General features: G+C 45.3%; 1 protein-coding gene across 1 annotated transcript in view; it reads left to right on the top strand.

Annotated features, from left to right (window-relative positions):
* Positions 1-4,387: 4,387 nt before the first annotated feature.
* GNA13 (G protein subunit alpha 13) overlaps positions 4,388-23,430 on the top strand; it is a 43,952-nt gene continuing 24,909 nt past the window's right edge. Inside the window, exons 1-2 of the mRNA XM_047081536.1 lie at positions 4,388-4,836; positions 7,261-7,487. Coding sequence (XP_046937492.1) covers positions 4,554-4,836; positions 7,261-7,487 — 510 coding nt within the window. The 5' untranslated portion in view covers positions 4,388-4,553. The remainder of the gene's footprint in view (positions 4,837-7,260; positions 7,488-23,430) is intronic.

Raw genomic sequence — 23,430 nt, 5'->3', positions numbered from 1 at the left:
CTGTAAGTGGCCAGGCTGGATGAGGCTTCTGTTGTGTCACCTCAAACCTTTTCTTCCCCATCAGCTACTCAGGGTGAGACAGGAGGGGAGCAGGTCGACACTGGGTGTTCCTAGTCCGGCTCTTGTGAGCAGAGCAGAGAATGAGAACAAGTAGGTCAAAGTGCTTCGGGGCCTTGAAAACATTACACACATGGCAGGGATTGGTGTCGCGGGAGGGCTAGGGAATCCCCGTCCCTTTCTAGGACCGGAAACGAAGATCCGAAAAATCCATGCCTGTGTTTATGTGGAAGAAAGGATTAGAACCCACCTATTGGATATCACTGATGAGGCAAAAGAAGACTTGTGTAGCAAGGATGCCGGCTGTGTTGTTACCCTTATTAGAAAATTAACCGCAGGTTTAACCATCAAGTAATGTGGCTGATTTTTAAATAAACATACCTAAGCGGGCGTTGTCCTATCCTGAGTGGTGAGTAGTCACCTGGGCAGGGGAAACACTTATTTAAATTAGATTTCTCATCATTTGGAAAAAAAAAAAAAAAAAAAGAAAAAAAGTAACTCCTCTTTTGGAATTGTTCCTACAGCCTCTGGCATATTCTCTGGAATGTGCATGTCTGAGGGTGACAAATTTTTGTCCTTTCTGGATAATACTGATTTTTGTAAATAGCCCAAAGTTATTTGGCACGAAGGGTAGGTAAATGAGCTAAGCCATACCACTTTTTTTTTTCACTGCAAAAAAGCTGTGACTGTAAGATAGGAGGCCTATCTTCCAATTCCAACAAAAGAGTTACAAGTAATTGATTTCAAGCATCGCCAGTATTACTGGAAAGGGCCCGTGTCCTTCCTGAAGTGACCACGTCACAGACGAAGAGCTGTTTGGAAATGGATTTCTACATTTTTAGTCACAGCTTCACTGTTTATCTCACAAGACTGTTTGCCGCCAGACCTCGGGTTTCCAGAAAGAATAGAGCGTGGCAACTAATCAACCATTTTATCACAGCTTCTCTGGGGCATCAGAATCCGTCGTTTGCATGTGGCTAGCAGCAATATGCTTCCAAGGAATTCACATCTGGGGCCTCTGGAAATCTAGCACCCAGCAGATTCAGTCCTCACCAAGGACTCTGTACTCCCTTAGCCAGTTTGGATTTTCTTTTTTTAGTTACGGAACAACCTATCTGGAAATGAAAATAGCATTAATACCGTTACAATGTAACCCGAAGCAACTGCTAGAGTGGATTTGCTTCTGGTGCAAACATATACCTTAGGTTGTTATTTTAAAATGAACACAGTCACACATTCATTCATTGAACAGTGGGACACTGTGGGTACCTCAGTGTTAAATGGTGCCTTTTCTTTTACGGAAAATATTATTTTCCCCACTTCATTTTTTTTTTTTAATTGTGATAAAATTCACATAACATCAAATGCATCATTTGACTAAAGTATACAATTCAGGGCATTTAGTACATTCACAACGTTCTGCAACTGTCACCAATATGTAGTTCCTAAACATTTTCTTCTTTTTTTTTTTTTAATGTTTATTTTTGAGAGAGAGAGAACGAATGGGGGAGAGATAGAGAGAGAGAGGGAGACACAGGATCCGAAGCAGGCTCCAGACGCTGAGCTGTCAGCACAGAGCCGGATGCAGGACTCGAACCCATGAACCGTGAGATCATGACCTGAGACGAGTCGGATGCTTAACCGACTGAGACACCCAGGCGCCCCTAGTTCCTAAACATTTTCATCACCCCAAAGGAAACCCTGAACCCATAAACAGCCACTCCCCATTCTTCCCTCCTCCTAGCCCCTGGCAACTATTAACCTGCTGTTTCTGTGGCTTTGTCTATTCTGGACTTTTCATATAAATGGAAACTCACAGTATGCAGCCTTTTGTGACTGGCTTCTTCCACTTCGCATGATGTTTTCAGGGTTCATCTATATTGTAGTAGCATGTATTAGTCAGTATTTCATTCCCTTTTATGGGTGAATAATTCCATTTTATGGATATACCACATTTTTGTTTATCCACTCATCTGTTTTTTTAAGATTTTTTAAATGTTTAGTTATTTTTGAGAGAGAGAGAGAGAGCATGAGTGGGGAAGGGGCAGAGAGAGCAGGAGACACAGAATCCAAAGCAGGCTCCAGGCTCTGAGCTGTCCGCACAGAGCCCGAGGCGGGGCTCGAACCCATGAGCCGAGCGATCATGACCTGAGCTGAAGTCGGACACTCAATCGACTGAGCCACCCAGGCCCTCCTAGCCACTCATCTATTGATGGATATAGGGCGGGTTTTCTTCTTTTGGCTCTTCTGAACAGTGCTCTGTCATGAACACAGGTGCACAATTTTTTGTTTGAATACCTGTCTTCAATTATTTTTGACCTATAAGTAGAATTGCTAGTTCATACGTCAGTTCTGTGTTTAACTTTCTGAGGAACCACCAAACCTCTAACTCATTTTTACACTTATAATTTCAAGGTGGCTTGACTATTAAATAGAAGCAGTTGGACCGCTATCGGCAAACCTCAGGCTAGGCCCAACGATGTCTCTCAGAAACACTGACCAGAGCCAGTTAGACTCGATCTGAGCCAACCAAGGGTTGCAGGCAGGGCTTTGCATAGCTTTCTCTGCTGCTCTGCATGTCACAACAGGAACCGGCTGGGCAGGAATACCTTCCTGACTCCTAGACACCCTCGCTTCTCCATTATGCTGCACACACTTTTGGAAAAAGAAAAGCAACATGTTAACCACCTAACTTCCAGGCTTCCCTCCTGTTTTTGCAAATGAGTTCAGATCAGCATCTGGAGTCCGAAGAGACATGGTGCGTGGGTGCCACACCTGCTCCCCTGTCGTGGGCAGAGGTCAGCCGCTTCATGGTTGGAGAACAGGGCCTCCTGAACACTACTGAGACTAGAGAGATTTTTCCATCCAGGGTAGACTTTTACCGTACATTTTGCCAGAAGGCACCGCCCGGTGATTCTGACTCTATCGATCCATAGATTCTGGAGGTGAACCTATCCTGCTTTGTAGATTGTAGACTGTCCACCCTGCGGGCTTGGCCAGGACAACAGGACATAGTCCCACTATAGCCATGTTTACTGAAGCCTATTTACTGACTCATGAGGCTTCTCGGCCATGAAGCCAACCGGACAGCAAACTGATTGGCACTGATTTTTTAAATTTAAACCTGCCCTGCGCCTCTCGGAGTGCTGACCTCTTAACCACAACTGCCTAACACAAGGGTGGCTTCTGAGACACAGGGCCCCAAATCAAGGAACGTTACCTTTGCACTGCCCAGAACAGAGACCGACCAAAACGGCTGCTTCCACTTGAAACTAAACACTGAGAATAAAGAAGCTGGCTTCCGGGGTCCCGTCTGCACAGTCTCTCTGCCACCCCGGCTGTCACTTGTCGCTCGTCCCCTGGCAGCCCTTTCAGGTGTCCGGGCCTGAATCTGCTGTTAGGACACAAAAAAGTCCCTTGGCTGGTCATATCCTCTGTAATCTGGCAGGAAACCTAACATTTGCTTGCTCCAGTCCTAGGTCAAACAGACAGCTTATCTGCTTCCTTGTAGGGAAGAGTCTGCTTCACTGTGTCCGGTTTAGGGGGATTTTCACCATGACCTCACCCTCCTGCAGCTACCATCCACTGACTTCGGTGCGGCACGAATGAGGCATTAGCAACCCCTCCTCGCACATCTCAGATTAACATCAACTCCAGTATCTTCTCTTTTGCGGGGTCTGAGAATGCCAAAAAGAGTTGGGGGCGTGGGGAGGGGGGCTGATGATGTGTGGGTATCATTCCGGGCTTGGGAGGGCAGGAGGTCAAAGAAACCACCTCCAGGCCCTAAAACCTTCCAGACTCGCGCCTGCTGCCTGAATAGCACCCCAGCCAGGGGCCTCGAAATCAGGCGCGCGAATCTTGACAGCAGGCGGCGGGAACGTAACCCAGCAGTGAGAGCCGTAGGAGAGCCCCAAAGGGCAGGGTCTGGGACCCGGTCTCCGGCCTCCTGCCTCCGGGCTCGGGCTCGGGGAAGCGGCCCTCCTGCCAGTCATTGGGCGCAGCTAATTAAAGGGAAACAGAAAGTCGGGTTCCAAGCGCGCGCCCCGGCTGGCCGGAGACCACGTGACCATTCCCAGCCCCACCCCAACCCCCGCGCGCGCCGAGCGGCGGCCGCGGGCACGGGGCTAGAGCTTGACTCGCCGGCCCACGGCGGGAGGCGGCGGGTTGGAGCGGGGTTGGTGGGAAGAGGCCTCGGCGTGCGTGCGTGCGTGCGTGCGTGCGCGCCCCCCGGGAGGCGGCGGGCGCGCGCACGCCCGGGGGCCACCGCCCCTCCTGGCCCCGCCCTGTTTCCCTCCCTCCCTCCCTCCCCTGCTCCTCCGGCCCGCCCTGCCCGGCCCGCCCTGCGAGTCACCTCTCTGGTTCCCTCCCTCCCCGGGCGCGCTCGGGCCGCCGCAGCGCTCCCCGCCCTCGAGCCTCGTAGCAGGAGCCGCCCGCCGCCCGAGGAGGAGGTGGAGGGAGCCGGAGGGGCCCGCCGAGGCGGCGGCGGCGGCGGCAAGATGGCGGACTTCCTGCCGTCGCGGTCCGTGCTGTCCGTGTGCTTCCCCGGCTGCGTGCTCACGAGCGGCGAGGCCGAACAGCAGCGCAAGTCCAAGGAGATCGACAAATGCCTGTCCCGGGAGAAGACCTACGTGAAGCGGCTCGTGAAGATCCTGCTGCTGGGCGCGGGCGAGAGCGGCAAGTCCACCTTCTTGAAGCAGATGCGGATCATCCACGGGCAGGACTTCGACCAGCGCGCGCGCGAGGAGTTCCGCCCCACCATCTACAGCAACGTGATTAAAGGTGCAGAGCGGGGGTCGCCGCGGGGATCGCGGGCCCGGGCCGGCGCGGGGGGGGGGGGGGCGGAGGCGGCCGGCGCGGGGCCGGGCACCGCCCTCGTTCGCTCCTTCCCGGGCAGAGGACCCGGCCCGGCGGGCGGGCGGGCGGGAAGGGGGCGCGCCCACCCTGGGCGGCGGTCCTGCCTGCCCGGGGTGCCCTCGACCCGCCAGGGGAGAGGATGCCCGGGGGCGCCCCGCTTTCCCCCTCGCCGTTCGAGTGCAGGTCCCCTGCACCCCCGCCTCGCCGCTGGCCTCGCCTCCGAGAGGGAAGTGCCTCGAGGTGCGGGGTGACCGCTCCTGTCTTCTACCGGACGAGGCCAGAAGACCCGAGGGCCAGCCCCAGACCTACACTCCCCCCATCCCCCGCCCCGGCGCTGCCTGCCCAACCTCGCCGCCCGGGGTGGGTGACCCGAGTCACATGGGGTCGGGGCTGCTCCCAATTCCCTGCTTCCTTGGCTGCCTCCTAAGCAAGGGAGTTCTGGAACCGTCTCAGTAAGGAAACTTTTGCCTGAGACTTGTCAAGGGCGAAGGGTGACAGTTGGTGGGCCCTTTGGGGCAAAGATACGAAACTTCAGGGAGTCCTGTGTACTGTGCTGGCATCAGGAAAGAGTAAACCCATGCAGTTAGTCTGAAAAAATTAGCATCAGTGGTTTTTCGCCCCATTGTCACGGCGGGGCAGGATGTTTTGCCTGTAATCAGTATGCAACACGTACCACTCTCCTTTTTGCTTAATAAGTGGGGGCAGGAGAGGGGGGGTTCCACCTCTTGCTGTACTATTTAAATAAAAGTGTGCGTTGGTATGAAGAATCTTTGGCCTAAAAAGTGATGCAAAGCCTGTGCAGGTTGAGTCAGTGAATCACTGTCGTCTTGGATCATAGACTCTGCTTCTGTTTGACAGCATGTTTAAAACTGAACTTTGCTCTTAAGTGAATTTTATTTCTGCACTTTCGGAGAATTGGAGAAGGTGATTCTTATTTCAGCGACAATTCTATTCCTTATTCTTAGTATCGAATATTTTCTACTTTTTATGAAAGGCATTTTGGCAGATTTGAGATACAGGGCCTGGTGGTTCAGGTGCATCAGGAAACTCCCATCTGGGTAGCAGTTGTCCCTGAGTTTGCTACAGATTTCAGCAGATTTTCAAGCAGTGTTTTTTCAAGTGGGATTTTTTTTGTTGTTGTTCAGGAAGTTCTTAAGCAACTCCTTCTCAGTCACTCTTTTTTTCTTTTTTCTTTTTCTTTCTTTTTCTTTCTCCCAGGATTGAGGAGAGGAAAACTTCTCCCCGGGAGTGGGGACCAAGGGGCAATGAAGGGAGAGGAGTCAGCTCTGAGCCCTGGTACCCCTGCAGCTAAGCTGTGTAAAACAGTTGTGTTTGTCCCATCTTAATGTTTAGCACAAAAGCTAATTGAGGGCTCTTTCAAGGCTGCAGACTCCGCCTTGCCAGTCCTTAATTGAAGGTACCTTTGTATCCTGATGCAGCCGAACTTCTGGAATTATGTCAATAAATAGAGTCAACATAGTAACTGATTACGAGCCAGGTAAACACCTGGTCCTTGTTGTGCACCGGCTCCTGATGTGACCCTACTCTAACACTGGCAATGAGATGAAGTAAGTCACAAGACATCTCCTTTTTTTGAGTTGGCGTGATTAGAAGGTGGACGGCAAAAACGGGTTTTCAGTTATCCGGACAAGTGACCCGAGTAGTCCCGTGGCTGTTAAGATAGATGGACCAAAGGTCACAGTGCAGTGATCAGAGATAACTCGGTTTGAATTAACCTGTGCGAGTTGAACGCTCTGTTTTGATACACTTTTCACAGCTGCTCTTCTTCCCCGTTTGGGAAATCGAAGGCTTTCCCGTGACTTACCCTGATTTGAGGCTTGGTTTGGGAGTCTTTGAGTTTTGAATGTGCTCTTAGAAGACTGGGTGTCGGGTTAAAGCAGGATGCCTGGGGAACGAATGGAACTCTGAGTGATAATGTTTGATTCTCGACATTTCATAAATGTCTTGTTGAGGGGCTCAGAAAATCTTAGCCGCGGTTGCTTCCAGAGCCTGCAGCATAATTTCTTTTTCCTTCACCAGCTCTGGTTCTCTTGTGACTCCCCTCTATTAAAACTGTGTAAAAAGTGATCTTATAAATTAGAACATGTTAAAATCCTTCAGAAAGAGCAATTGTGTGAATAGTGTTTGCTTTTCCAGGCTCTAATTTTATGACTGTGAACAACCGGCTTTTTAAGCTCTGCAGAGTTGCGGGTGTTTTGATGTTGGTCTCGGTTTTTGGAGGAGGTAGGCCTGCAGTAGTTACGAAGTTTCAGAAAGTAATACCGGGATAGAACCGGTGAGAGTATCCAGTGGCTCCTAGCTCATCTTTTCCTTTCTTTTTAAACAAAGGTATGCGGGTGCTGGTGGACGCGCGTGAGAAGCTTCATATCCCGTGGGGAGACGACTCAAACCAAGTCAACGGGGACAAGATGATGGCATTTGACACACGGTCCTCCATGGCGGCCCAGGGAATGGTGGAAAGTCGAGTGTTTTTACAGTATCTCCCGGTTATACGAGCATTGTGGGCAGACAGCGGCATACAGAACGCCTATGACCGGCGTCGAGAATTTCAGCTGGTAAGAGATTTGTTCTTTTACATTGTTGTCGATTTATTTTAGTGACATTTATCGGGAGCTGATTGTAATACACCTGTTTTCCCTGACTCCCATGACAAAAATGTATCCGTCTAGAATTTTAGCCTCAGAAAAGTTGGGTTGCTGTATGGATGAGCTTCTGACTAAGCAAGATAAAAATAAGCTGAACTCCATAGAGTTGGTGACGCAGAGGTGTTTAATTGGTCATTTCTTTTCTTTTCGCAAATAAGATGATAGTGATTTTCATGGGTATTTTCTCCTCATTTTAGTCTCCTTTTGAAAATAATATCCTCTCAATTGCCACAATGAAATTCATCCTCCTAAAAAATTGATCTTTTACTCTTGGACTGAGAGCTCAGTAACTGAACTGAGTTGTTCAATTGTGTCATTTAGACTTTGAAGGTACTCATTTTATGATACAGGTTAATTAAACATATAAAGAGACTAAAGTTCTTGATAACATTTAAGTCATTGTGTTTTCTATATATCTGCTTTCTCTGTGTGTTTTTTAAAGGTTTCTAAGCACATTTTACAGAATGTTTCTTTTTTTAAGTTTATTTTGAGGGAGATAGCACAAGTGGGGGAGGGATGGGGTGGGGGGGAGCGGGAGAGAGAGAATCCCAAGCAGGTTCTGCCCTGTCAGCGCAGAGCCTGATGCGGGATTTGAATTCACGAACCGTGAGATCGTGACCCGAGCCGAAATCAAGAGTCTGATGCTTAACCGGCTGAGCCACCCAGGCGCCCCCAAAATGTTTCTTTTTAAAAAGCAAAATAATCTTAGAATATCATAAAACTTTGTAATTGTTACCCAGCACTGAAGGTAGGGTGGAAAAGAAAGGATCTGATTGGGGTTAAAGGTACACAAATAATAATTGAAATCAAGTGTTTTGCAGTTTAACTGTGAATGCTTTGATTGTATTCTGAGTTTTATTTGCCAAAGACCGGAGAGATCCCAGGAATAACAATCTAGACTGTATGCAGTTTGGAGGCAGTACAGATTTGAAGTGTTTTACCATAATATAATAAAAAAAAAAAAAAGTGACAGTTAAAAGTAAAACTGCTTAGAAAGTGGTTCGATGATGTCATCGGCCTTAAAGTGATCCACAGTTATGGGTGTGGCTACAAGAAGATGTACAGCTAGGAGTCTTTGCCATTTCAGTTCATACTCAGAAGCCAGGCTTGGTTATTAAAAGTTCTAGAGATGTGTTCGTGCTAGTTTTTTATAAAACTGATACTGAATCTTTCTTTTCTTTGAATTATGGTTCTCATGGGCTCCGTACAGCCTGAGCACTTGATCACGTATGTCTCACGTAGTTCTCGTCAAGAGTGTGTGTGTCTTGTCCAGTAATTTGTCCGTTAGCGGGAGGCAAAGCCTGTCTCACACTCTTGTTAAAATGGAGGAGTTGGCAACACTACATTTTGAAAATCGGGCATTTCACTTGACAAGTGACCTCCATCCAGTTCTCAGACTTGTGGCGGAATTTTGCCCTCTGGTTAGTATTTGTTCTTTGATAGCTGATGGTTCCTCCATACGCCCTTTTCCCGTCCCTTGTCTCCATCTCTCCCGGTTTAAGTGCTGCTTGCTCTCCTTTCTTCTTAATTCGTTTTGTTGACAAGTCACACTTTCTCTCCAAGGTTTCTCAGGATGTTATTCATCCTTCCCGGTCAGGGAAGAAACCTCCATCTTAAAAGCATATGGTTCGTATTGGTTGGATGAATAAACGAACAGCTGTACTCTTAAGTTTTCTGTGGGAAAGTTCCGTAAGTCCATTTAATTGAAGTTGGGCTCCACTGACGCTTGAATTTGGACATTTACATCTTGACAGTTTGGTGTCAAGACTGCCATGTCGTCCTAGTTGAGAAAGCATTCCTAAGTGTGCATCATTCGGAATAAATCCCTAAAACCGCTCAGGACCCCACATGGTCGTGACTTGACCCAGCTGATGTTTTGTAGCAAAGAAGGCGTCGAGCACAAGGAGAGACAAGTTCCAGAGATACTTCTTTTCCTCCTAAAATGTACGGACAGAAGAAAAGAGGACCAGGGAGAGATGTAAATTTTTTTAATGTTTATTTATTTTTGAGAGAGAGAGAGAGAGAGAGAGAGACAGAGTGCAAGTGGGGGAGGGGCAGAGAGAGGAGACCCAGAATCAGCAGGCTTCAGGCTCTGAGCCGTCAGCACGGAGCCCGTCGTGGGGCTCGAACTCACAAACCACAAGATCGTGACCTGAGCCGAAGTTGGACGCTTAAACCGACTGAGCCACCCCGGTGCCCCGGGAGAGATGTAATTTTAAACTCCCGGAGGACCGGAAGTTTCTTCCTGGGTGTACTTGGCATTGTTGATGGTGCCTGGCGCGTATAGAAGGTGCCCTGTTATTGCCCTGAATTCATGACTCTTGGACTTTTGGAGGCTGTGTGGTGCTTGGGGTAGCGTTGGACACTGAGAGGGCAGCTGGCTCACTGAAGATTTTCCTGACAGTTCTCTTCAATTCCTTTTCTCTACACACAGAAACCCCTGAGTCCTGTCTTTTCCACCCCCTGAAAAATCTCTGGCGTCCATTTCCTCCTTTCCTCCTTCACACTGATTTCTTGGTACCTCTTGCTTGGACTCCCAAGTAATCTTGTTCAAACATAGCATGGGTTGGTTCAGAAACATATGCTCATTCTCCGTTACGTCCAGAACAGAGTTCAGCCTCTTTATTTGAGTCAAGACTAGCTAGCCTACCTGTGATTCCAACCATATATTCATTAGACTACTTCACACATCCTGTAACCTCTCGATTTCCACATACCCTGATTTTCTGCTGCTTTGGCTGTCTGTACGAGGTCTGTCGGGGTTTTTCATTATTGTATCTATTCATTAGGTCTTACCCTTGACCTAGAAGAATGGTAATCACATTTTAATGTGACTAAATGTGGTCCCTGGACCCCTTGCATCAGTGCTTGTTTAATACAAAACAAAACAAAAAGAGCCCTAGACTCCCATCACAGGAGGATCTGATTCAGGAATCTGGAATGGGACCCAGTGATGTGTATTTATTTGTAGCAGACAGTCCTCTGTGATTTGGATGAATTTGCTCCTTGGCCACCCTGAGGAACAGTGCCTCAGGGTCAGGACTTTGTCCAGCCCTCCCTACTGGAACGCGGCTCCCTGCCCTGTCTTCTCTCCTCCGTGTGCTTGCTTCTGGCCCCCCTGGGTCGCCTGTACTCCACTCGTTGCCACTTGTATTTGGTCCTCCCACTGAAGTAGAGGCTCTCTTGGCCCGTCTTGTCTTTTTCTCACTCACTAGCATAAGCCTGACTCTCATTAACTCGTTTTCTAGACATTCTGAAATATAAGGTTCTTGTAGAAAAAAAGAAACATCTCACATGAAGTTTCTTCTGGGAAATAGGAATCATTTCTGTACGTAGTTTGTTAATTTTTCTAGGAGATGGGAAGTCCTTGTATTACAAAACCATAATTTTTCTTTTTACGTTTAACAATGTATATTCTTGAATCTTGGATGGAAAAAGTAAACCATCGGGAAAAGGGTAGAGTTAGCAGATGAATAAAAGTAGCCTTTTTTGTTTGCTTCAACTAATGATTGGTGATTAAATTTGTTGATGCAAATTGAAATGCAGAAAACAAATGGGAACGGTTTTTAAACCTCTTTATGGCTCTTTTTTTTTCTTCCTTCAGATGAACAACTGCTTTATAACCAGTCTTTGGAGCAAGGGATGGGGTAGTGGTATCACAGCCCGGGGTTTTAGCCAGCCATTCATTTGTTAGGAATAACTTCGGATGCAAACATGAATGTTTTCTTTCCCAAGCTCCCAAAGGCAAACATTTCCTTTTCTGGTTAGTTTCATTATGGGTAAGCCAAATAGTTTACTGTGGAAGAAGAAAAATCTAAGATTTACATTGCTGTGCTGGCTTAAGGTACCTTCCTAATTCTTAGAAACGAGCTCACGGGGTAACACATCATTAAGAAGTGGTCTCCTTTAGTACTGGATCGAATATTCGTGACGCTGTGCCTTGCAGTATGTTCACTGGGGCCTGCCACGGTACAGATGAGATACCCTCTGGAACACCTTGTGTGACTGTAGTCGGGGAATTTGGTAACTTCGAGGACTAGAGATGGGAGACAGGGCTTGGCCGGGAGCCGATAGAACTGGAGATACGGAGCAAACCTGACAAAATGGCCAGGAATCGTTGCCAGTTAATTGTTTTGAATATTTAATACACAGTGACTTATTCAGAAATAGAAACACCGTTAATGGAACTGGTCATATAGGGCAGGAAAGTGTGAGTGGGAGGGACATTCTAGAGCTTCCTACTTTCTATAAACACTTTAACTTGTCAGCATTAATACAACTTCCTGTAATGACCAGTCTTTCTTTGCAATCCCTGAAACCAAAGCTGGGGTTTTTTTTGTTGTTGTTGGCTTTGTTTTGTTTTCTTTTCTTTTTTAATCACGGTACCTTCAGTTAGACTTAGTCTTTCTTACCCAAGTAGTACAGGTTGTGCTCGATGACGGTGACGCTTCTCCGAGCTGATGAGGTGGTTTATCCGCGAAGACAGAACTCGTGTCAGTCTGTGTAATGGAGTAACTGTTTAGCCTCAGGCATTGATCTGTGCCGAGCAGCCGAGTGCTAAGTAAAGGAGGAACTTCAGTTTGGGCTACAATACTTATTTCTTTATTTGTATGGCAAAATGGATTTGAAACACTGTAGAGTGAGAGGCACTGGTTTATTCTTTAGCAGTAATTTGGGTTGGCTTTAAAAGGTGAATCAATTACCATCGTCTGTTGAAAATACCGTGTGTCTGTTAGAGAAGCAATTGGTCTGTTTCCTTTATGAATAAAATCAAATCAGGACTTTGACTTCCAAGTTGCAAAAAACCTATTGTCTACTGATTCTAGGATCACGGTAAAATATCTCCGCATACATAACAAAGGGATTATATGTAACATTAAAAACTGTAGAGATTTTAAAATTTAGATTTCTATAGATAGAATTTCCTTTTTGGTGAATTTGATCAGATGAAATCTGATCCACATCTTAGAAACCCAGAGTTACAGGACTGTACGTTAAAAACAAAAAGAAGGGGCACCTGGGTGGCTCAGTCGGGCAAGTGTCCGTCTCTTGATATTGGCTCCGGTTGGGAGCTCGCAGTTGTGGGATCGAGCCCCGCCTCGGGCTCTCGCACAGAGCCTCTTTGCGATTCTCTCTCCCTGTCTGGCTCTCTGCCCCTCCCCCACTTGCGTGTGCATGTGCTCTCTCTGAAAAAGAGTAAATAAACATTTAAAAGTAAGTAAAAAATAAAAAAGAGGGTGCTTTGGCACGTGCTTATAATGTTAATGCAATTTTGTGAGATTGTGTGTGTGCATGTGCGTTTACATGGATACGTATCTCGTGATGTATTATGTCAGTGTGTTCATGTTTATATCTATAGCTTAACTAGCTATGGGATGTTTAGGCTCTGGGTGCTGAAGGGATATTGTAAAATACTGTGCTGCTTTCTCTATTATTTTTATTGCTAAATAAAGCTAGTGGTATAGTAATTTATGTTGCTCTGAAAATGTTCATTAAACAACCACGGGATGAAGCGAGGAAATCGTTTTGTTGTGAAAACGAGGCTTGAGTTTCAGAATTCCGTACTACAGTACATTTAACCCGGGAGAAAGGTTTGTGAGCTCAAGTTGAAGAAAACCGTAATTGCCAAAGGCTTCCTGGATGGAATATTCCCTCTTCGTCTTTCGCAGATAGGCAGAGGCCCCGCCAAGCTGGGGTACCTAGTCCTGTTAGCCCCAAACAGGTGCCAGTTTCTTTCTCCAGAAAATTAATTCAAGGGCTGGTAATTATATCACTTTTCAATACCTTACGTTTTATAAAAATTGCTTTGTACCTTTTAAAGCCCTTTCAGCTACATTGTCATAAAATCCTTTAAAAAACTGAGAGGAATAGGATGCATGCTGTTGTCTCCATTTCCCAGATTAGAAAACTTAGATGCCGAGAGGTTTCTTGATACTTTGGTTCACAGAGCTGGTAAACGATGGTACAATAGACCCTGGAGCCCTGATTGCTGACTGCTGGTCCACAGCACTGGGCACTGCACCATTGTGAAGCACTCAAGCATGATGTCCATGGAGCATTCTTTCCTTCCATTCCCAGCCTCTCTGGCCAACACGCATACACACAGATAATTAACACTCCCCTAGAAAGTTCTCTTTTGAGTATGTGTAAGGTTTTATTAATACATTGGGTGCCTGAGTGGCTCAGTTGGTTGAGCGTCCGATTTCGACTAGGTCGTGATCTCGTGGTTTGTGGGTTTGAGCCCCGCATGGGGCTTGCTGCTGTCAGCGTGGAGCCTGCTTCAGATCCCCTGCCCCCCTCTCTCTCTGCCCCTCCCTGGCTCGTGCTCTCTCTGAAAAATAAATAAACATAAAAAAAAGAATACATAGCGTTGCACTGGTAGTCACAGTTCCTGCCTTCGAACTTTCGTAATATCCCCGTGTCATTCCTTTCTTACTTTATTAACTTAGGTCATAGTTATAATGTAATAATCTTAGATGACATTTAATGGTAGAGTTACTAACTTAGCGGTACAGTTCATCCTCACCGCCGCTCATCATGATAAAGGCTGTTTGGATCTTCACATCCTTGAAAACTACGTGTACTAGTGAGCCTCAGCTGATGTTCCGTCAGTGAACGTGGCTTTTAACGTGTACCCTGAAACATGAGAGCCTAGTGGCAACCAGCGTGAAAGGCAGCTATGTATTTTTCTAAGAAATTGTCATTTGGGAATGGGCCCGTGTCCAGCACATGGTTGCCCAGATTTGCACTTGGTGTGGAGAAGGGGCTGTCGGGACACCTGTGCTGTTATTTCATGAGCTCCTTTGCAGTGTTTCTTTTTTTTTTTTTTTTTTTAACGTTTATTTATTTTTGAGACAGAGAGAGAGCATGAACGGGGAGGGTCAGAGAGAGGGAGACACAGAATCTGAAACAAGCTCCAGGCTCCGAGCTGTCAGCACAGAGCCTGACTCGGGGCTCGAACTCACGGACCGTGAGATCGTGACCTGAGCCGAAGTCGGCCGCTTAACTGGCTGAGCCACCCAGGCGCCCCAGCTTTGCAGTGTTTCTTAGGTAGCTGTCACAGTTTTTATACTGCTTATGAGCATTCCAGATCATGGTTTGTGTTGGTTTTTGTTCCAGTTAGAAACTGCCTATTTTTTTAATTGAATATATCTGGAAATTGACAATTAATTTCATTTCCTTGCTTGAAAGTACTGTGTGTGTGTGTGTGTGTGTGTGTGTGTGTGAGTTGTATGATAGAGTTTACTTTTGTCATTGTGAAAAAAAGTTTTTTTTTGCAAGATGCCTTTTTTCAAGAGAATTTGTTAACATCCACATTAGCAGAGCTTTATTAGAATGGGTTGATAGGTATCAATGAAATAGTAATATTGTTTTGAGAACAAGACTTCAGTGGCCTTGGCTAAAGTTACCAATCTGTTACAGCGGTAGTTGTTTATGTTAATCTTCCCAACTTAATTGCTTTCTTCTTTTTGCAAAATGAATAAAAAAGGTTTTTAAAATCCGTGCTGTCGATGAACTTTTTCATCCCCAACTATTATAAAACAGATGCAGAAAACTTGAGTGGAATTACTCTTCGTTGACTTTTTTTGGCGTTAGGTCTAAGTCATAAGACCTGTGCAGTTGGTATTGCTCCATGTATCTTCCGAGCAAATTCGAAAATAACCATATTCCAACTTACTGATTTATTTATTTCACATGTTACAAGACGTTTTTACAAATGGTTTTAATGTGATGACCTTAAAATTCGCTGCGGTTACCTGCTCTCCTGTTGGGTAACATGGAACTAGATGGTGTGAGTTTGAACACGTCCCCCAGCCTTTTCTGTTTCTGAAATTTCCCTATCTGAGGGCCTGCTATTACCAGTTATTACAGAAATTACATGAGATGATCCATGTAAAGTAAAGCCTCTGGTGCAGTGCCCGGCTCATATTAGCCATATTATTAACATTAGCTCCTGGTGTTCCTCATACGCCACATGCACATAAAGTAGCTTTTTGCATAAGTAGCTTTTTAAAAAAACAAATGCCTGTAAGCATTGATTTGATTCACTCTGTTGGTTACCAGTATAAAAACCCTGAGTTCTAAAATACGCGGGCTGTGACTTCTGTTCTCACTAGACCGGATGTCGTCTCTACTGAAGGGAACCGAGCTGGCATCGCGCTGTTGGGTCTTGTTGCCTTCTCCTGTCACCTTGCTTGGTTTTCAAGCCGATGTGTAGGCGGAACGCATCAAATCCTAGCTTCCTGCCGGCGGCGTGGAGGTGACCTCTGGCATAGGTGCAGGTGCCCCCAGCCACTCCCACTGAATGTACGTGTTTCTTTTTCCTTCCCTCCTCTTCTGTGTCTGTGCGGACCCTCTGCCCACACACCTGCACGCTCCCCCCCCCCCCCGCCTTGTTTCCTGGGCCTGTAGTTGGTAGAGGCTCTGCGAGGATGCCTGTTGAAGAGGGTATTTGGGTTTCTTTTCCAAGGATTAAAAAAAAAAAAAAAAGTTCCTTACAAAATACAACGATTTTTTAAAGATTTCATGTCACTTTTTGTGAGATTTTATAACTTCTGATCATTTCGTATAAAAACCAAGTAAAAACACTAGTCAAACAGAACTCTGTTTTCTTGGGGAGCAAAATAAACAAATTTCAGATTTGCTCCCCTAAGAAACCATGTTACTGATTTTGTCGTTTAAAAACACTGTTAGTCAACAAACAAAACCCTTTAGCTAAGATATAACAGTGTCTTTGGGTTCCTTGAGCCAGAGAATAGGAACCCGTTAGCCTGCGAAGAGAACTTTTCTCCTCTGGGGTTACAGGAGCTGGACTAATGAATAATTGGTGTGCGGACCTAAGAGACTTTCACTTTCCTTTTCAATATCCTGGTTACTCTTTTCTTATTCACTGGATAATCTATTTAAAAGTTATTTTTCTGTTAAATAAGACAGACTGACTAGTCGGACTTGTATAGAGTTGTATGGGCCTCCTGATAGGAAGTGTGGTTGTATCCGTTTATTGATATAAAGTAAAAGGAAAACTCATGGAAGCTACTAGCAGTGAGCAAACCACACTAGGTTTTCAGAGTCGCTGAAGAGTCACTCACGAGTTATGGCCTGGTCAGCTGTGTGCCACGAGAGGCCTAACAAATGAGAAGATTATGCTTTAAATTGTCATTCAGATATAAGATGGTCTCTAAATTCCTATTTTTTGGGGCGACTGGGTGGCTCAGTTGGGCATCTAACTTCGGCTCGGGTCATGATCTCACAGTTCGTGAGTTCGAGCCCCACATCGGGCTCTGTGCTGACAGCTCGGAGCCCAGAGCCTGCTTCAGGTTCTGTTTCTCCCTCTCTGCCCCTTCCTGTCTCATGCTCTGCCTCTTTCTCTCAAAAATAAATAAAAATTAAAAAAAAAAATTCCTATTTATTGATTTTTTTTAAAAACCTCAGTAAGTGAATGCTGTATATTCACAAAACTGCAAACATTGTTTATCCTAGTTGAAATATTTAAAGAAGAGTAATGTGATTTAGCCAGTTAAGATATTGCAGTACTAATGATTTGCTAAATTTTTTTAAGTTTATTCATTTACTTAGATTGGGGGAGGGAGACGGGGCAGAGATTCCCAAGCAGGCTCCATGCTGTCAGTACAGAGCCCGATGTGGGGCTCAATCCCACAACTGTGAGGTTATGACTGAGCCAGAATCAAGTGTTGGACACTTAATGGACTGAGCTTAATGCACCCAAGCACCCCATGATTTGCTATTTTTAACTGTTGCCAATTACTACATGTGCAGTAAAGTGTCCTTGTTCCTTAGCTATAGCTTCAAACGTTATAGGGGCTTTATACCATATAGATGTTAACGCATTTCAGTTCTAGACTAGGGCAAGGAGAATTACATGTACTTGCTTCATTTTTCCCTTGACTTTTTGAATTAGAAGCAAATATAAACCTTTCTAAGGTTAGTGTTACAATTTAGTAAGAAACCAAGATTTTCGTCTGCGAAACAGCAGTTTATACATTGGGCCGTAATGTAAGATGGCTTTGTTTTGAAAAAGAAGGCTCTTTGTTCTGTTTGTTTAACTTTCATTCTGTAGAAACACAGTCTTTTCAAGGGAGTGTGTATGCTCATCTTCTGTTTTTGTGTGTAATTGTATTTTGTACTATATGCAAGTATTAAGGTTTAGAGCACTGCTTTGCGTGTCCATTTTGAGTGTCCCTAATCTGAATTCTCTTCTCAAATGGGGAACGTGGAGAACAAACCAAGAATATAATGTGGATGAGAAGGCCTTGAGCAGCAGATTTTTAAAAAAATTTTTTTTTTTAACGTTTATTTATTTTTGAGACAGAGAGAGAGCATGAACGGGGAGGGTCAGAGAGAGGGAGACACAGAATCTGAAACAAGCTCCAGGCTCCGAGCTGTCAGCACAGAGCCTGACTCGGGGCTCAAACTCACGGACCGTGAGATCGTGACCTGGCTGAAGTCGGACGCTTAACCAACTGCGCCACCCAGGCGCCCCAAGCAGCAGATTTTTCAGGAGATCCGTTCTTTAACAAGTCTGATAATGTTAACTGGCAGCTCTCAGCAGCCATTCAGTAGCATTTAATTGAACACCTATTAACGACCAGGCCCTTTTTTGCAGACCGGACGGTTGCTAGTGAACCAAATGAAAGCGATCTCTGTTCCCACTGGCCTTGCTTAGGTGCAGGAGCCTACACTGATAGGCAGACAAATCAGTAATCACATGCAGTGGATACTCTGAAGGACAAGAAAAGGGAGCAGTGAGGGAACAAGAGGATGGTCTGAGGGGGGACCTGTAGGTTAGGACCCCACGGACGCGAAAGGGTCAGCCAGGCGAGAAGAAGGAAGGTTCGGCAGGCAGAGGAAGACCGTGTGTGCAGGACGTGTGTGGGGAAAAGCTTGCTGGAGTGTGGAAATTGGAGGCAGATGGGAAGAGCAGTCGTCAGTCCGTAAATATTTATCGAGATCCCCTGGATGCAGAGCGGTGCCCGAGTTAGGAGACGAGTGCAGAACGAGCTGCTGGTCGCAAGCGGTGGCCGTAAAAATGGAGAGAAGACCGTGGACTTGGGGTACACTTTGTAGGGCAAATCACGGGGATCTGATAAATTGGATATGAGATGGCGGGGGGCAGGGAGGCGCGTATGTTAAGGGTGACTCGGGCTTCTGATTTTAACAACCAGGTGAATGGTGGTGCTTCTTGCTGAAATGAAAAGATTGTGTGAGAAAGAGATTTGACAGAGAAGATTGAGACTTTAGTTTGGGCATACTGGGTTGAGATCTCTGTGAGACATGGGTGGAATCAAAGTAACAGTTTGATACATGAGTCTGGAATCCAGAACAGAGCTTTGGGCCGTAGGTAGGAATTTAGGAGTTCCTTGTATTCAGGTGACATTTAAAGTCTCTAGAATGTGTACCCAAGGGAAGGCAGGGAGTAAAAGAGAATTGGGCTCAGGACAGCATCTTTAGGAACCTGCAGACCGTCTGAGAATATGCAGAGAGGGGGATGCTGGCAGAAATGGCTGGAAAGGTGGAGATTCAGGAACGTGTCATGCCACGGAAGCCAGAAAGGTGTGTCAGCGAAGAAAGTGGACAGAAGTGCCACCTGCCACTGAGGCCTAGCAAGGTGGAGACCAGCGTGTTCGTTGATTTTGGCAACAGGAGGGTTATTGCTGTGGCAGGTGACCCGGGGAGGGGGGAGCCGGGCTGGAGGGGCTCGACGAAGGAAGAGAGGTGAGGAAGTAGAGAAGGTTCCCTTGAAATTAGCCGACTGTTCTCATTTCCCTTTTGCTGTACTTTCAGCCATCTGGCTTAGCAGGCTGGGTTCTTTTCAAGCCTTTTCAAAGTTCAAGAGGACATTGTGTTTATATCAACCGATTTCTTTGAATGTCACTGTCTCAGAAGCAGAGTTAATTCCACTTAATAATGTTAACGTGAGGCCAGAGAAACACAGAAGAGTTTTTCACTCTACTTGATAGTTTTACTTACGACCGTATCCTGTTTAGTGAGGGCAATAACTTGGCCATTGAATAACATTCATTCCTTTGTTCCTTCAGCAGACATGTATCGAATACCTGTGCACACCATGTTCTGGGCTACGCAGGCCCCGGGGACTCAAGGTCACCATGTCTGCTTGCCTTAATGGAGGCTTTGAAACTAGTGGGAGCCGGATAAGTCCCCCACCAGTGGTTGCCCGTGATGTGATAAATGCTATAGTGTCCTGCCTTTGCTGATCTTTTTTCTGCCGAGAATATGCAGAACCACTAAGCGTTTGCTAACCTAGAAAAGACCTAAGAGGGTACGTGGGTCCAGTTCACTTCATTTTGTACATAAATCATAGGGTACGTGGGTCCATAGAAGGTAAAGTCACAGCTCGTTTTGATTAGAGCCACGATTCAAACTCGGGCCGTGGGACCCCGTGGCCCGTGCTGTACCCACTGCGCGCTTTCCTGCATCCCTTAATAACACGATTAACTGAGCCGAGATTTGGAAGCGAACTGCTCTGCCAGTATACATTCTGAACTATTTCCCACATTTGTCAGTATTCGGAAACACTCGCAGGTCGCGCTGCTTTGCTGTCTGACCTGATGAATTGGCAGAGGGTGAAGGGATGGATGGTAGTTAATGCTCTTGTGGGCGGGCAGGGGGTGGGGGGCTTCTCTGTGGGCAAGAGAGTTTAGGATGATGGACTGAACACTAAACTGGGAATAAAGTGATCTGGGCTTTTCCTCTCCTCTGCTGTGTGATTCTAAGCATAGAATTAGTTTATGAATGTCGATTGTTAATGATAATTAATGCTGCGATTGATTGTTGCGCAAGGTTTGAGTTGTGGGGATTTCAGGATGCACTGTAGCACATCATCACAGAGCAGAACTTTCCATCTAGTGTACGTTCACGAGGATTCTTCAGGCCCCTCTATTGAGATAGCTGGGGAATTGAAACTGTATTTGGGAAGTGGGTTCTGGATTGGAAAACTGTATTCTTTTTTACCTTTTTTTCAACAACTGAGGTCATTGCTTTTTGAGAATCAAAAAACGAAAAGTACTACTGAAGAAGTTCTGGCAGAGCTCAACGTTTCTTCATGCTGTTGGGATTGTCTATGACCCTTTTTAAAAGAGTATTTTAACTTTGAGAAATTTTTCAGAGCTGAAAGCTCTTGATTTTTTTTTTTTTTTAAGTTTATTTATTTTGAAGGAGAGAGCAATCAGGGGAGGGGCAGAGAGAGAGAGAGGGAGAGAAAGAATCCCAAGCAGGCCATATGCTGATAGCACAGAGCCTGATGAGGGGCTCAAACCCATGAAACGTGAGATCATGACTTGAGACGAAACCCAAGAGTCAGACACTTGACCGACTGAGCCACCCAGGCACCCCAGAGCTGAACACTCTTATGCTTTATAGTGTTATCATTAGGTGGAAACTGAAAAGTAAGAAAGTTGTTTTTTGTTTTTTGAAGGAGTTACTTACAGGCTCCAGAATCCAAATTAGCTTTTTTTTTTTTTTTATTTAAAAAAAAATTTTTTTTTTTTTAACGTTTATTTATTTTTGGGACAGAGAGAGACAGAGCGTGAATGGGGGAGGGGCAGAGAGAGAGGGAGACACAGAATCGGAAACAGGCTCCAGGCTCTGAGCCATCAGCCCAGAGCCCGACGCGGGGCTCGAACCCACGGACCGCGAGATCGTGACCTGGCTGAAGTCGGACGCTTAACCGACTGCGCCACCCAGGCGCCCCCAAATTAGCTTTTTTTAAGTTTAAATTTTGTTTTATTGTTTTATAATTTTTTTTTAATGTCTATTTGTTTTTGAAAGAGAGAGACAGAGTGTGAGCAGGGGAGGGCGGAGAGAGAGGGAGACACAGAATCTGAAGCAGGCTCTAGGCTCTGAGCTGTCAGCACAGAGCCTGACGCGGGGCTGGAACTCACGAACTGTGAGATCATGACCTGAGCCGAAGTTGGACGCTTAACCGACTGAGCCACCCAGGTGCTCCTAAAGTTTAAATTTTAAAACATGTTTATCCATTGTAGAAAATCATCCAGTTAGCCCCTTAACTGCTATCCTAAGACATCTTTATTGACATTTTGGTATATTTCCTGCTAATACTTGAATACAATATTGGATGCAGAGATAAACTTTTCTATACTTTCTGTGCAATTTTATATCCCATTCTTTTAACGTTGCAACGTTAGCATTTCCTGGAGGAGGTGATTTTCTCGGAGAACCGGTAAGTCATTCGTTTAGAAATGGATGTGAATTATTTGAATGGGAAATTCTTTCCTGTGTGTATATCTTTATGAACAAAACGTGGTGCTGCCTAATGGTAACATGGAGTATGGGGTAAATCTTAACTATGTTGCTGCCCAGTTGAATAACATTATATACTGTGTGGGAACTAGCCCCTCATCCCTGCTGTATTAAACTTCTTCCTCACATGTAAAATTTGTATTTTAAGTTTTAAGGGATGATTTGAAAAAGGAATGCTGACCTCCACTCTGAAACCTGTATCATTTTAAGGAAGGGTTGTCGTTCTTATATAATGTTTGGAGAATAATTGATATTTTAAGATAACAGAATTGGGGCGCCTGGGTGGCGCAGTCGGTTAAGCGTCCGACTTCAGCCAGGTCACGATCTCGCGGTCCGTGAGTTCGAGCCCCGCGTCAGGCTCTGGGCTGATGGCTCAGAGCCTGGAGCCTGTTTCCGATTATGTGTCTCCCTCTCTCTCTGCCCCTCCCCCATTCATGCTCTGTCTCTCTCTGTCCCAAAAATAAATAAACGTTGAAAAAAAAAAATTAAGATAACAGAATTGAACAGCTTTTATGTATAAGGTACATATGCTTAAGTCTAAGATACAGATGTGTCTGTAAATAGTCAGCATACAGCTAAACTTTTTTCTCTTTGGGATGAAATGTTTTAATGAGAAAAAGTAAGGTGGTTCTTTTTTGTGACTTCTGTAGTAGGAGAATTACTAAACTGCAGTGTACGTTTTGTGTTGGGTGTGAAATTGGGATTTGGTAGGACTATAGGAATACTCTTAGAAAAATATGTTCATTAGCTTTAAATTATTTTGGTGAGAAGTCTGATTGAGAAACTGGATGTAAAAAGGAGTTTATTAATTTGTGAGCAATGGCAAGGAAAAGGCAGTTTACCAAATAAACTGATAACTTAGTTCTTTCCAAAAGTGTCTTATTTTTAATTTTGTGCCCTGGTTTGTTTTTATAGCTTACATGTAAGAAAAAATGGAAATTAATTGCCTAAATTAGTCAAACATTTTGGGGGGAAATTATATCTAGGCTATTATAAACTATCTTAGATTAGTTTGGAAAGGTATTTCCTTTGGAAAAAAAATACTTTCAAATACTGGGGTAGTTTTTAATGTTGTAACTGACTAATTTTTGGCTCTTGTGGCATTTTTAAATGATGCACATAGAAAACGCTAGCAAGAGACTTGAAACTGTGCATTCACTTGAAGTCTACTGAATATTGACCTGTTTTCCTTTGACAAGGAAGAGTTGCTTGTATATTTTTGAATATAAGTAAATGCTGCCTTGTTCCTTGTGAACCAAGCAGGCATGGGTGGTAGTGCTTTAAATATGCTCTCATGATACAGATGATGCTGCGACCCAATTCAAAACCTGTGCTGTGTATCCCGTCAATACTTCATAATCCTTTTTTTCTAGAGGAAAATGAATAGGGAAAGTCATTAAAAAAAAAAAAGGGTAGGTCATCTCAAAGATATGGAATAATAGGGTCTTTGAGAAGAGTGGGCAGAGTGGAGTGTTGGGGGTGCACCAAATGGAGGAAGAGGTGGGGCTGTTCCGTGACAAAGCTGGGGGGGGGGAGGTGCCCGATGCGCCCACCC

Source organism: Lynx rufus, unplaced genomic scaffold, assembly GCF_022079265.1.
Source record: "Lynx rufus isolate CCGP_SWC_20201006 ecotype Redwood Valley unplaced genomic scaffold, mLynRuf1.p SCAF_18, whole genome shotgun sequence".
Lineage (NCBI taxonomy): Eukaryota > Metazoa > Chordata > Mammalia > Carnivora > Felidae > Lynx > Lynx rufus.
The sequence above is the reverse complement of the archived record's forward strand: the minus strand, read 5'-3'. Positions and strand labels throughout refer to the sequence as shown.